Source organism: Mytilus edulis, chromosome 2 (assembly GCF_963676685.1).
Source record: "Mytilus edulis chromosome 2, xbMytEdul2.2, whole genome shotgun sequence".
In the NCBI taxonomy this organism is placed as follows: domain Eukaryota; kingdom Metazoa; phylum Mollusca; class Bivalvia; order Mytilida; family Mytilidae; genus Mytilus; species Mytilus edulis.
Window position 1 is genome coordinate 15,328,037 of NC_092345.1, and position 14,132 is coordinate 15,342,168.

The 14,132-nt window shown below is 33.0% G+C and overlaps 1 protein-coding gene across 1 annotated transcript in view; it reads right to left on the reverse strand.

Annotated features, from left to right (window-relative positions):
• Positions 1–4,155: 4,155 nt before the first annotated feature.
• The window catches only part of LOC139511558 (uncharacterized), a 50,389-nt gene continuing 40,412 nt past the window's right edge, over positions 4,156–14,132 (reverse strand). Inside the window, exons 12-16 of the mRNA XM_071298391.1 lie at positions 13,105–13,144; positions 10,090–10,217; positions 9,183–9,312; positions 7,861–7,988; positions 4,156–4,901 (exon numbers count right to left, since the gene is read on the reverse strand). Of these exons, the coding sequence (XP_071154492.1) occupies positions 4,605–4,901; positions 7,861–7,988; positions 9,183–9,312; positions 10,090–10,217; positions 13,105–13,144 (723 nt within the window). The 3' untranslated portion in view covers positions 4,156–4,604. The remainder of the gene's footprint in view (positions 4,902–7,860; positions 7,989–9,182; positions 9,313–10,089; positions 10,218–13,104; positions 13,145–14,132) is intronic.

Sequence of the window (14,132 nt, forward strand, 5' to 3'; positions counted from 1 at the left end):
AAAATGTTTACTTATGGTATACAAAACCAAACGCCACTAATAAATATTTCAGCATGCATATTTGTTGAGCATATGTCCTTTTATTGCCCGGTTTGGTTTTCGTATATGGGTAAAAGTCTAATGACTGAATGGGCGAAGTCAAATAATTTCTATGCCAACGCTTATACAACTGCATACCAAATATCATTGACCTACCTACACTAGTGGTTCCCTAAACAAGAGGCTCTCAAGTGCCTGAATCGCTCACCTTGCCGTTTTTTTTGGCATTTATCTCTCGTTGAAACAGAAAATAAAACACAAACTTTATTCTAGATAGCCTAAGGATCATTCAGCTTAAGTTTGGTTAGAACTGGTTCAGTAGTTTCAGAGGAGACGATGTTTGAAATAGTTTACACCAGACAGACGACGATGACAGACGCCAAGTGATGGCTAAAGCTCAAGATGAGCTAAAAACCGACCTAATCACAAACTTATGCATTGTTGACGTCACCAACGTCAGAAACGACATTACCTATGTCTTGCTTTTTGACTCGGTCAAGACGAGACAAAAACTAGTTTAAAAAAAAAACTAAATTGAATATAATCTTTTTTTTAAACCTAGTACATGTCTGCTCTCTTATATTATGACTAACAAGTTACATGATTTGAAAATTTAGAGCCTTTGTTGACGCAATCATTCATAGATGGCCTTTCCTAGAATGAACTTCCAACCATAAATTTGGAAAAGATTATTTTATTTTCCTCTGAAACTACTTGGCCAAGTTCATTATAGATGATAAAACCTATTTTGTCATGAATCCATCCGTGTTTTATTTTTATTTTGTTTAATATATGCACATAGACCAAGGTGAGTGACACAGGCTCTTTAGAGCCTCTAGTTTTATTTTGAAGATATTTTTTTTTCTGGCAAAATACATTATTTCAGAGTTCCATAAACTTGAACAAAAGTTATTTTCTGGACACTAGAAAAATGCTTGTTTTTGGTCCCTTTTTTGTTCCTTATTTCTAAACATTTGGGGTAATTACTCCTGAACTCAATCCAAGCCTTCCCTTTGATATAAGAAACAATTTCATAGAGTCTTCATCGTAGAAAATACTATACCCCAAGCCAACTTCACCTGACTCCTAAACAATAATGTATAACAGTTATGTAAAATGGGTACCACAATAAACCCTGACCATACAAATGAACCAGAATTTAAAAAAAAGAATAACAATGGCTCATGGTTCACGACATTAAACAGGTGCAAAAATGCAGCTGGGTTAAACATATTTTGTTTAGAATAGGTAAAAGCCAGAAGAAACTAAGCAAAATTACAAATAACTAGAGGCTCTAAAGAGCCTGTGTTGCTCACCTGGGTCTATGTGAATATTAAACAAAGGAAGCAGATGGATTCATGACAAAATTGTGTTTTGGTGATGGTGATGTGTTTTTACATCTTACTTTACTGAACATTCTTGCTGCTTAAAATTATCTCTATCTATAATGAACTTGGCCCAAAAGTTTCAGTGGAAAATGTTAGTAAAAATTTACAAATTTTATGAAATTGTTGAAAATTGACTATAAAGGACAATAACTCCTTCGGGGATCTATAGACCATTTCATGTTGACTTAATTGTAAATCTTACTTTGCTGAACATTATTGCTGTTTACAGTTTATCTCTATCTATAATAATATTCAAGATAATAACAAAAAACAGCAAAATTTACCTAAAACTAATAATTCGGGGGCAGCAACCCAACAACGGGTTGTCCAATTCATCTTTTTTTTTTATCCCATGTCAGATTTGCTCTAAATGCTTTGGTTTTTGAGTTATAAGCCAAAAACTGCATTTAAACCCTATGTTCTATTTTTAGCCTTGGCAGCTATCTTGGTTGGAGAGCTGGGTCACAGGACACATTTTAAAACTACATACCCCAAAGATGATTGTGGCCAAGTTTGGATTAATTTAGCCCAGTAGTTTCAGAGGAGAAGATTTTTGTAAAAGATATATATTTACGAAAAATGGTTAAAAATTTACTATAAAGGGCAATAACTCCTAAAGGGGTCAACTGACTATTTTGGTCATGTAGACTTATTTGTATATTTTACATTTTTTAAACTAGATACCCCAATGATGATTGTGGCCAAGTTTGGTTTAATTTGGCCCAGTAGTTTCAGAGCAGAAGATTTTTGTAAAAATAAACGACGCCAGACGCAAAGTGATTGGAAAAGCTCACTTGCCCCTTTGGGCCAGGTGAGCTAAAAAATAAGTTAACTAATAGATACTTATTTTCCATTATTTTTAAAATGTAGAAAGTCTTTTACATTGAGGTTCTGAAGAAAGAAATCGCCAATTCACTAACATTTCAACTGATGCCATTTTCAGAAAACAACATCTGTAACAAACAAACCTTTAGCTACCTCTTTACAAGCAGAACCAAATACAATGAAAGTCCTAACTATGTACTGGCTTCCAAAGCTACACAAAACACATTACAACTATAGCTTTATTTCGTCTTCAAGCCATTGTTCCACCACTTAATTGTCTGTTGTTCTTACTAGTACACTTGGTAAAATCAAAAACTCTATAACAAAATGTTTAAATAAGGCCTTTGAAAATAGTAGAATTAATTACTTTTGGAGTGTCAAAAACTTGTTGGAAATACTTGATAAATTGCATGCTCATATTGGTGATTTTGAATCTGTTCAAAGTTTTGATTTTTCTACCCTATAGACCACTTTGCCTCATATTCTCATTATCAAAAATTCACATAGTACCTAATTAAATCGGCATTTAGGTAGTCAGAATGCAAATACACATGTTCAAAATCTTTTGGGTAATTTTTTAGTAGCAATAAACAAAAGAACTATGTCAATTTGACATGCTTTGATACTATATCTGCCCTTGAATTTTTACTAGATAACATTTTGTTTTCTTTAGCGATTCCGTATATCATCAAGTTATCAGAATTCCAATGGGAACTAACTGTGCACCACTTATTGCAGACCTGTTTTTGTATTGCTGAGTTACAATTTATTACAAAAATCAGCACTCATTGAAACAATACCTGATACACAATACTTTTTGATATTTGGATGATATTTTGGCTCTTTATTTAAGTATGTATACTAAAGAAATTTATCCTGCTGAACTTACTTTAAATAAAGCTAATACTAACAATGACCACTGCCCTTTCCTCGACCTTGATATCTATATCATTAACAGAAAGCTTAATACAAAAAATTTTCATTTCCTATTGTTAATTATCCATTTTTAGATGGTGATGTTTGCTTGTCACCATCTTACAGTGTTTATATATCTCAACTTGTACAATTCACTTGTGTATGTTACAATGTTTTAGATTTTAGCAAGAGAAATTTATGTACCACTGAAAAATTATTACAACAGGGTTTTGGATATCACAAACATTTACTAGATTTTATCATCGGTACAAGGACATCATTCAAAAATATAACTCAACATAGTCATACAGGCATCTTATTCGTTCAGGTATTTCACATCCTATCTTTTATGGTAATATTTTTTACAAAGCACATGACATTGGTTATGTTCTTCTCATATGTTTTATGATGGTATAATACTAAACCCCATAAAGGGAGTGACTGTGTCTGATATTTATATGATGAAGACATAATCTTTCAATCAGTTTAATCGAGGTCTGGAGCTTGAAAGTCAGTAGCTGCTAGCAGTCTGTTGCTATTTATGTATTATTGCCACTTTGTTTATTTTCTGTTGTTACCTCTTCTGACATCAGACTCTGACTTCTTTTGAACTGAATTTTACTGTGCCTATTGTTATGCGCTTACTTTTCTACAATGGCTAGAGGTATAGGGGGAGGGTTGAGATATCAAAAGTTGAAAACACATGTTTAACCCTACCGCAAGCCAGGAGCCTCTGGTCTTTGTTATTCTTGTATGATTTTCAAATTTAGTTTCTTGTGTACAATTCAGAGTTTAGTATGACGTCCATTATCACTGAACTGGTATAGACATTTGTTTAGGGGCCATCTGAAAGACGCCTCCGGTTGCGGGAATTTCTCGCTGCATTGAAGACCTATTGGTGACCTCCTCCTGTTGGCTGTTCTATGGTCAGGTTGTTGTCTCTTTAACCCATTCCCCATTTCCATTCAATTTATTATAACAACAACACTTTAGGGCCTACTGCAAAGATTTATTAATTGACATGTTTCGGTGCCTAGGGGACAGTCAACAGAATAAAAATAATACATAAAATCATGCTGAAGTACAAAATCTATAAAAACTCAAACGTCACAATGTTACTATGGTAAGTTATGTTATAAATAGCAACTGAAAGTGAAAGTTCATTGTAAGTATGTAACTATAAAAAGACATTAAAATGTTTGTTAAAATTATTCTGCTAAGATGTGTTTGTCCTTTTGCACAGTGGAACAAATTATACAATAAGTTGTCAGCCTGTGTATAGGTTGTGTGTTCATTTAACTTTCTTCCCAAAAATAGACGACATTTTATTAGCAATTTCGTACAATTTCGACTGGCTTACCATGGCCAGAGCCTGAGAGGTATACACTGCTTCCAATTGGGTCAAAAATGCTGTAAAATTATCAATTATTTTTATTTTCAATCATACAGATTTTTCAAAATATCTTTCAACTTTTTATTAACCATTGATCGGGTGTCTTTATTTTTAATGAAATGAACACAATCAGCTATATTTTGAATGAGAACTCTTTTCTCTTTTGAGTCGAAGAACATTTTTTCCATGCTGCAGACAATATCTAGTAATAAAACGTTGCAAGGATCTGAATCAGAATCATCCATCCACCATATTCCTCTGACAACATGAGAGAAAACCTCTGACAACAAAAATCCTTTTTCTTCATCTTCTCCTTCATCATCTATATAAAGAATGTATTCCTAAAAGAAAAAGAAACAAGAATGTGTCCACAGTACATGGATGCCCCACTCGCACTATCATTTCAGTGGCCCATTATCGGGGTAAAAATCTAATTTTGCATCACAATTAGAAAGATCATATCAAAGGGAATATGTGTACAGGAAGAACAAAAAGACACACAGACCAGAAAACATGATGCCCTTCTACTATCATAGGTGGGGCATAAAAACACCTTGCAGTTGATTTTTTTTTAAAAGCTTTTGTTATGAATACTTTGTATTGCTGAACTTATAACTGAATTTAAAACATGAATTTACATACAGCGTACTCTTTACAAAATATTCAATAATAAATATGGCACTCAATTCTTATCAAAACAAATGTCTTAAACAGGCAATAGCTCTATAAACAAGTGTGAGCTTCTGCACACTGATGATACCCAGGCCCTAAATTTGGTAAACAGGCATTTGTTGAGTCATGATCTGTAAACACATCACACAGTGTAGCTGATTTGTATAAACCCTGAAATCAATCTTCAGAAATACTTGTATTGTAGTTCCTGAGAAAGATGCGAAATAAATTTTCAACTTGGCTATCTTGAGTAAATGATACAAGTGTTCGGTTAAAAGGAATATCTTTAGCGATGATTCTGAAAACCCATCATTCAGTAAAGCTGACTTATAATTAGGCCATTAGTTTTCTTGTTTGAATAGTTTTACATTGTCATTTCGGGCCTTTTGTAGCCAACTATTCGGTATGAGCTTTGTTGAAGGCTGTACGGTGATCTATAAATGTTAATTTCTGTGTCATTTTTCTTGTGGAGAAAAGTCTCATTGTCAATCATACCAAATCTTCTTTTTTATATCATATTAACCCTGAAATTAATTTTTATAAATCCTTGTAAGAAGTTCCTGAGAAAGAGTGTCGAAAAATATTCATGGGATGGACAGATGTACTAACGGTACAACTGACAGATGGAAAGACAGAGGTAAAACAGTATATCCCCTTTTTTTAAGTATCTCACTTAAAAGGGTTTAAAACAGGCTATTTTTTCAACTTGGAATTATTTTTAATAATGTAACTTGCATAATTTCCATGTTTATTCTGTATCATTATGGTCTTAGCCATGCATAAACAAACCATTAAATTCAGTCTACCTGAATATTGGTCATCTTGAAATCTGTAAACTAAAAAACCAATCAGGGAAGCACAGTATTTTTCCAGTAATCAAACCTGCATAAAGCAAACACCTGTCTATTCCAAATACAATCTTATTTAATGTATGACAGGAAATCTGTAACACCTAGATATCTACAACACTTAACTTTAACCAATGATCTAAAAACATGAGGTCAAGGTCATGATTCCTGACATACACACATGTCTACCTTTATACAATCATTCCATACACCATATAAAGCTGATCTATTGCCTTAAGTACTTGAAAAACATTTACCAATATTGACCAATGAACATGAAAATGAGGTTCAGGTCAGATGAAATCTGACAGACAGACATGTACCCATTACAATCATTCCATACACCACATGTAGTTGATTATCTGTTCATAGTATTTGAAAATGGATATAATCACTTAACTTTAACCTTGATCACAGATCCATGCAATGAAGTTGAGGTCAGATGAATGCTGTCTGACAGACATACAGAAGTTGCATATGACATACAAGAGTGCACAGACTGAAATGTCTCGCCTTTCTTCACTAATCATTGATATTATGTTGATAGTCCTTAGTTATAAAGCTTTATTACAACTGTCACATAAACTTAACATTAACCAAGATAGCTGAACAAAGACCAATGAACCATGAAAATGAGGTCAAGGTCAGATGAACCATGCCAGGCAGACATGTACAGCTAACAATGCTTCCATACTACAAATATAGTTGACCTATTACTTATAGTTAAAGAAAAATAGACCAAAACACAAAAACTTAACACTGCAATGAACCGTGAAATTAAGGTCATGGTCAAATAAAACGTGCGGGACTGACATATAGATCATAAAATATTTCCATACACGAAATATAATTGACCTTTGGCATATTATATTAGATATCTGAGATATGGACTTGACCACAAAAACTTTACCTTGTTCACTGATCCATGAAATGAGGTTGAGGTCAAGTGAAAACTGTCTGATGGGCATGAGGACCTTGCAAGGTTCGCACATACCAAATATAATAATCCTATTACTTATAATAAGAGAGAATTCAACATTACAAAAAATCTAAACTTTTTTTTCAAGTGGTCACTGAACCATGAAAATGAGGTCAAGGACATTGGACATGTAACTGACGGAAACTTCGTAACATGAGGCATCTATATACAAAGTATGAAGCATCCAGGTCTTCCAGCTTCTAAAATATAAAGCTTTTAAGAAGTTAGCTAACACCGCCGCCTGATCACTATCCCTATGTTGAGCTTTCTGCAACAAAAGTTGCAGGCTCGACAATGTATACCAAATATAGTTATCCGATTACTCATGAGAAATTCACTTGACAAAAAAAATCTCAAATATTTTTTCAAGAAGTAGCTAAACTAAGAAAATGAGGTGAAGGACAATAGACATATGACAGACTGAAACTTGGTAACATAAGTTATTTGCATACAAGATATGAAGTATCTAGATCTTCAACCTTCTGAAATATAAAGTTTTTTACTAATAGTTTATATAGCCATGCAGCTGGGTAGTTATACCTATTGCTCACATACTACTACTTTTGATGCAGGTAAGACAAAAAATAATAATACATTGCATCTATATATGTAAAGTATATAAAATAATTCTTAAAAACAATCATTTGTCGCAGTAATTGGCAAGACAGAGAAAGAAAGGCTGGCAAATGCTACTTCAGTATTATAAGTAAGTTCCATTTAAATTGGTTCTGCTCCCACGGCAAGCAGGATGATGCCCACATATCCCTTAAGATTGCAACTCAATTTATTATTCATACAAACCTTAAAAAATTTCACATAGGACTTCAAATAATTATTCAGGACTACTTTATTCTGTGGTACATCTGTATACTGTAGCATTGTTGTAACTTCATAAAGCAACTGGGACTGTGTCATTGGAACGAATAGTACTGCAACAAATGGAAAGTCAAGTAAGCAGGAAAATTAATTTGATATGCAGATCAATGACATCAAGTCAGTGATTTATAAATAAAAAAGAAAGGAATACAAATCTTTGGTCATAGTTTCACCCAAATAGATAACTTGTAAACCAAAGTCAAATTTATCAGGTCAGGTGAGCTAAAAATTACCAATTCAGGGGCAGCAACCCAACAACCTGTTGTACCATTCATCTGAAAATTTCAGGGCAGATAGATCTTGAACTGATAAACAATTTTACCACATGTCAGATTTTCTCTAAATGCTTTGGTTTCAGAGTTATAAGCCAAAATCTACATTTTACCCTTATGTTCTATTTTTTCCTGTGGCGGCCATCTTGGTTGGTTGACCAGGTCACCAGACACAATTCTAAACTAGATACCCCAATGATGGTTGTGGCCACGTTTGGTTAAATTTGGCCCAGCAGAGGACAAGAATTTTGTAAAAGTTAACGATTTACGACGACAAGTGATGAGAAAAGCTCACTTGGCCCTGTGGGCAAGGTAAGCTAAAAGACAATCATCTGATGAAGTGTTTGCATTTACAAATCCAAGCAACATAAGCATCAGTTGAATCAGAATATAAAAATTTATATTGTCCAAACAACTTTATTAACAATGACACATTAAAAGATTTTCATACTTTTGTTGTTGGATGCAGTAATATACAATCTGATCTGCTGCGTGGCTTTAATTGTACCTTTAATTGTCATGAATTTACCATGTGGTAATTCACTTTAACAGGAAGAATTAATTAGATAAAAAAGCAGGGCTCACTTCATATACATAGTATAAGGGTCATAAATTAAGAAGTCAATTAGCACCTTAGTCATGAGGAATCCTTAATTAACCTTGTACAATCTCACCGGTGACTTAGTCATGTGGAATCCTCGTTTATCCTTGTACAATCTCACTGGTGACTATTGATTAAAACGTATCTTTTCACATATGATATCGTTTATTATCATGTGATTTAAACTAAAACATTCATAAGATTTCAAGATCAGCATTGATCAGTTGTTTATGTGAAACTGGTCTATTAACCAAATCCAGACAATCAGAAATGAGGTCATACAATTGGTTATTTAAGATTACATATGTTTTGAAGAAAAACATGCAGCTTTTCAAAGTCTGATTCTCTGTACAAATGTACTAAGTAAAACAAACCTGATGGATATCCTGGATAAACCTCTTGACCTTGAATTTTATATGTGACCTCTAACTTCTCCAAAGATAACATATTGCCAACAAAAGACAAACAGTATTCCCATAATCCATCAACCAAAGAAGGAAGTACCTAAAACATTAATCCATAAGCATGATTATTTACATTTTTGTTGAGTTTGCGATTTTGTTGCAAAAGTGAGACATGTCTATCCTTTATTTTGTCGGCGGAGTCCTGGATTACTACCAAACTTGGACAAAAGCTTGTTTATGATTAAAAGCTAGTATCTAGTACTCTAGAAGAAAATGTTGTAAGAATTTATTTCCTGATTTTCCATATTATGACTAATAAATGGTCTTAGATTTTCTTCCAGTTACATAACATACAGTCGGAAGTTTTTAAAACATTTATTACATTCATAAACCATCCTGGATTTCTACTAAACTTGGACAGAAGCTTCTTATAATCAAAAGATTATTTTGGATAGATATTACCCCCAGTTTTTGATGGGCTTCGTGTCACTCAGTCTTAAGTATTCAATGTTGTGGTTTTTTTTAACTTCAAAAAATATGTATTGATTGTCTGTTTGTCTTTTTCTTTATAGCCATGTCATTGTCAGTTTATTTTTTATCAATGAGTTTGAATGTCCCTCTGGTATCTTTCGGACCATTTTCAGAGGTATCAAAGAACATTTAACGTTAATATTATTTCAATGTATTGCTGATAAAAACCTGTTGTATAAATTTTACAAAAATCTGTATCTGTGACAGTGCTAAAAAGACTGGACAGACACTATTTCCATTTCCCATGCAACAGGTTATAAAAAGAAAAGATAGAGTTCTAATATTGCCATTAAACAAAAGTTACTTGAAATTGGGAAAATATAAGCTTCCCCTCAGATAAATTTACCTGTACTAAGGCCAAAACAATGCTGTGAGGGTCCAACTGAAGGTCAACTTTATCAAACAAAAGATAAATCACTTTTCTTGTTGTGTCAGTGATGGAATTCATTCTTAATATGTCCACAATATTAGTATCTGTTAATAAAACACATGTACACTTAACTAACTGGGAAAAGGCTGGTAATCACATATTCATAACACATGTACACTTAACTTACTGGGAAAAGGCTGGTAATCACATATTCATAACACATGTACACTTAACCCACTGGGAAAAGGCTGGTTATCACATATTCATAACACATGTACACCTAACTCACTGGGAAAAGGCTGGTAATCACTTTATTCATAACACATGTACACTTAACTCACTGGATAAAGGCTGGTAATAACGTATTCATAACCCATGTATACTTAACTCACTGTGAAAAGGCTGGTTATCATATATTCATAACACATGTACACTTAACTCACTGGGAAAAGGCTGGTAATCACATATTCATAACACATGTACACTTAACTCACTGGGAAAAGGCTGGTAATCACTTTATTCATAACACATGTACACTTAACTCACTGGGAAAAGGCTGGTAATCACATATTCATAACACATGTACACTTAACTCACTTGGGAAAGGCTAGTAATAACGTATTCATAACCCATGTATACTTAACTCACTGTGAAAAGGCTGGTTATCACATATTCATAACACATATACACTTAACTCACTGGCAAAAGATAATCACATATTCATAACACACATACACTTAACTCACTGGCAAAAGGTAATCACATATTCATAACACACATACACTTAACTCACTGGCAAAAGGTAATCACATATTCATACCACAAATACACTTAACTCACTGGGAAAAGGTAATCACATATTCATAACACATGTACACTTAACTCACTGGGAAAAGGCTGGTAATCACATATTCATAACACACATACACTTAACTCACTGGCAAAAGGTAATCACATATTCATAAAATGTTTTTGAGAAGTAATCACATTATTAGAAATTAAAGAACCTTAGTGAGCACGCTCACATACCCCACGTCCCCACATTGTCATTGGAGAAATTAAATAAGTGAAAGAAAAAAAAATTGTATAAGAAAAATTAATTTTTAAATAACTAAATAGTATGTCCTTATTATCTACAAAATTTCATGAAATTCTGTTGTGTGGTTTGAGAGAAGTTGCGATGACAAACTGTTGCAGTAGTACATTAAAGTAATTAAGTTCAAAGGGGCGTAACTCCTAGAAAAAAATTCAATCGCAATTTCCTGTCGATATGCACAACTACATAGTATGTCCTTATTATCTGAAAAGGTTTCGTGAAATTCTGTTGTGTGGTTTGAGAGAAGTTGTGATGACAAACTGTTGCAGTAGTACATATAGTAAATAAGTTCAAAGGGGCGTAACTCCTAGAAAAAAAATTGAATCGCAATTTCCCGTCGATATGCACAACTACATAGTATGTCCTTACTATCTGAAAAGGTTTCGTGAAATTCTGTTGTGTGGTTTGAGAGAAGTTGCGATGACAAACTGTTGCAGTAGTTCATTATAGTAAATAAGTTCAAAGGGGCGTAACTCCTAGAAAAAAAATTGAATTGCAATTTCCCATTGATATGCACAACTACATAGTATGTCCTTATTATCTGAAAAGGTTTCGTAAAATTCTGTTTTGTGGTTTGAGAGGAGTTGTGATGACAAACTGTTGCAGTAGTACATTATCAAATAAGTTCAAAGGGGCGTAACTCCTAGAAAAAAAATTGAATCGCAATTTCCTGTCGATATGCACAACTACATAGTATGTCCTTATTATCTGAAAAGGTTTCGTGAAATTCTGTTATGTGGTTTGAGAGGAGTTGCGATGACAAACTGTTGCAGTAGTACATTAAAGCAAATAAGTTCAAAGGGGCGTAACTCCTAGAAAAAAAATTGAATCAAAATTTCCCGTCGATATTCACAACTAACTACATAGTATGTCCTTATTATCTGAAAAGGTTTCTTAAAATTCTGTTGTGTGGTTTGAGAGGAGTTGCGATGACAAACTGTTGCAGTAGTACATTATAGTAAATAAGTTCAAAGGGGTGTAACTCCTAGAAAAAAAATTGAATCACAATTTCCCGTCGATATGCACAACTACATAATATGTCCTTACTATCTGAAAAAGTTTCATGAAATTCTGTTGTGTGGTTTGAGAGGAGTTGCGATGACAAGAAACAGGACTGACTTGTTGCGTGGGGTATAATAATGACATCACAGTCGATTGCATTGAGTTAGCAGGGAAAGGTAGAATACATGGTTAGCTTGCTTGTTAGCTCAACTGTGAAGTCATTATTAGGTTAGGTAAAATACCCTCTTTTAAGAGTTGACTAGTCCGACAGATAACTAACCTATTTGTCTGAAAGATTAGACAACTTCAAAAGGTTGAAGCAAGCTTACCATGGATTCTACCTTTCCCTAAACATTCAATGCAATTGGCTGTATAAATAGTATTCTAAATTAAAGAAACTTTAGTGAGAAAGTTTATATACCTAATACCTTCCAAGTAAAGGGAGCTTATAGTTAAATAAGTTGATTGACTAAGGTCTGAATCTTTTCTGTTATACAGTACTATTTTCCATAAAATCTATTTTCTTTAGTAACAATGAACCTGACCTTAGACCTAGTGACTTCAAAATCAATTTGGTCCTCCCTTCAACCACATATCAATCTTGATGTAAGGTATTTTAATAAAACATCCTGAACCCAATTCCTGCAAACTATGGCAATTAAATTAAAATGGGGTGACCTCAAAATCAAAAGGAATCTTCATAGAATTATATGTGACTATATATGTCAGAGTAAAGTTGCAATCCCAGATATAATATTTTGATTTACTACTTAACCATTTCCCTGCACAAATTTCTGCTTGAACTTGACCCTTTTTTTATTCAAAATCATTTCTTTGAACTTATTGCTATGGTGTCACAGTTATTGGTATTATTTTATAGAAGGTAAACCTACCTGAAGACTGTGTCAGGTCATTGCAGATATTATCACATGCCTGAAAATATATCAATACTGTTTATCATAATCCAACATATACCACATACTGTGAGTTCATTATTATTCATTGAATTCAAAGTTTTGTAGGTTTCATGCGTACAGGTGAAACATGAATTTAAATGTTCAACGAATTATTAATTTTCAATAGGCTTCATACACAGAGATTTGCAAACCAAGAAATCAAACACCATAAAAATGCAAGTTATCCTCAATCCATGAAAATTGATACCCACGAAAATAAATGAATCTACAGTATTAGAATAATAACTCTGAAGTACTAACAATTTGCGATTGTATTATGTAACTAGAAACAAATTTAAAGTGGATAATTTTCTCATGTCAATCACACCACATCTTCTTTAATAATTTTTTTTAATTCAATCATTATTTGACACTTTTTGCATAAATAACAAGAATGTGTACAGGGCTCACACTACTTCAGAATTTTAGGGAGAAGTGGTGAGATTTGAAAGAGAAGTGCTCATTCGTGCGTGACTACAATGTTTGGATTTTACTTAAGTATAAACAGTCATTTGTAAATAATGTTCTTTTTATATTGTTCAATTCATATCTGAGTGTACAATTAAAGTAACATTTCAAATTAAATGTTGTTTAAATTTTACTAAGGTTCTTGTGAGAAACTACCTACTAAATATCTAGCACTAAAAAATTATTAATTTTTTTTTTAAAAAGGTAAAGAAATTATAATATATCAATTACAATTTAATTAACAAGAGTGCACACAATTAAATGTCTCGCCTTCTTTACCAATCCTTGATACTATCTTGATACACCTAAATATAAAGCTTTATTGCAGCTGTCACATAAACTCAACATTAACCAAGAAAATAAAACATTGATCAATGAACCATGAAAATGAGGTCAAGGTCAGATGAACCATGCCAGGCAGACATGTACAGCTAACAATTCTTCAATACAACAAATATAGTTGACTTATTGCTTATAAATAAAGAAAAACAGACCAA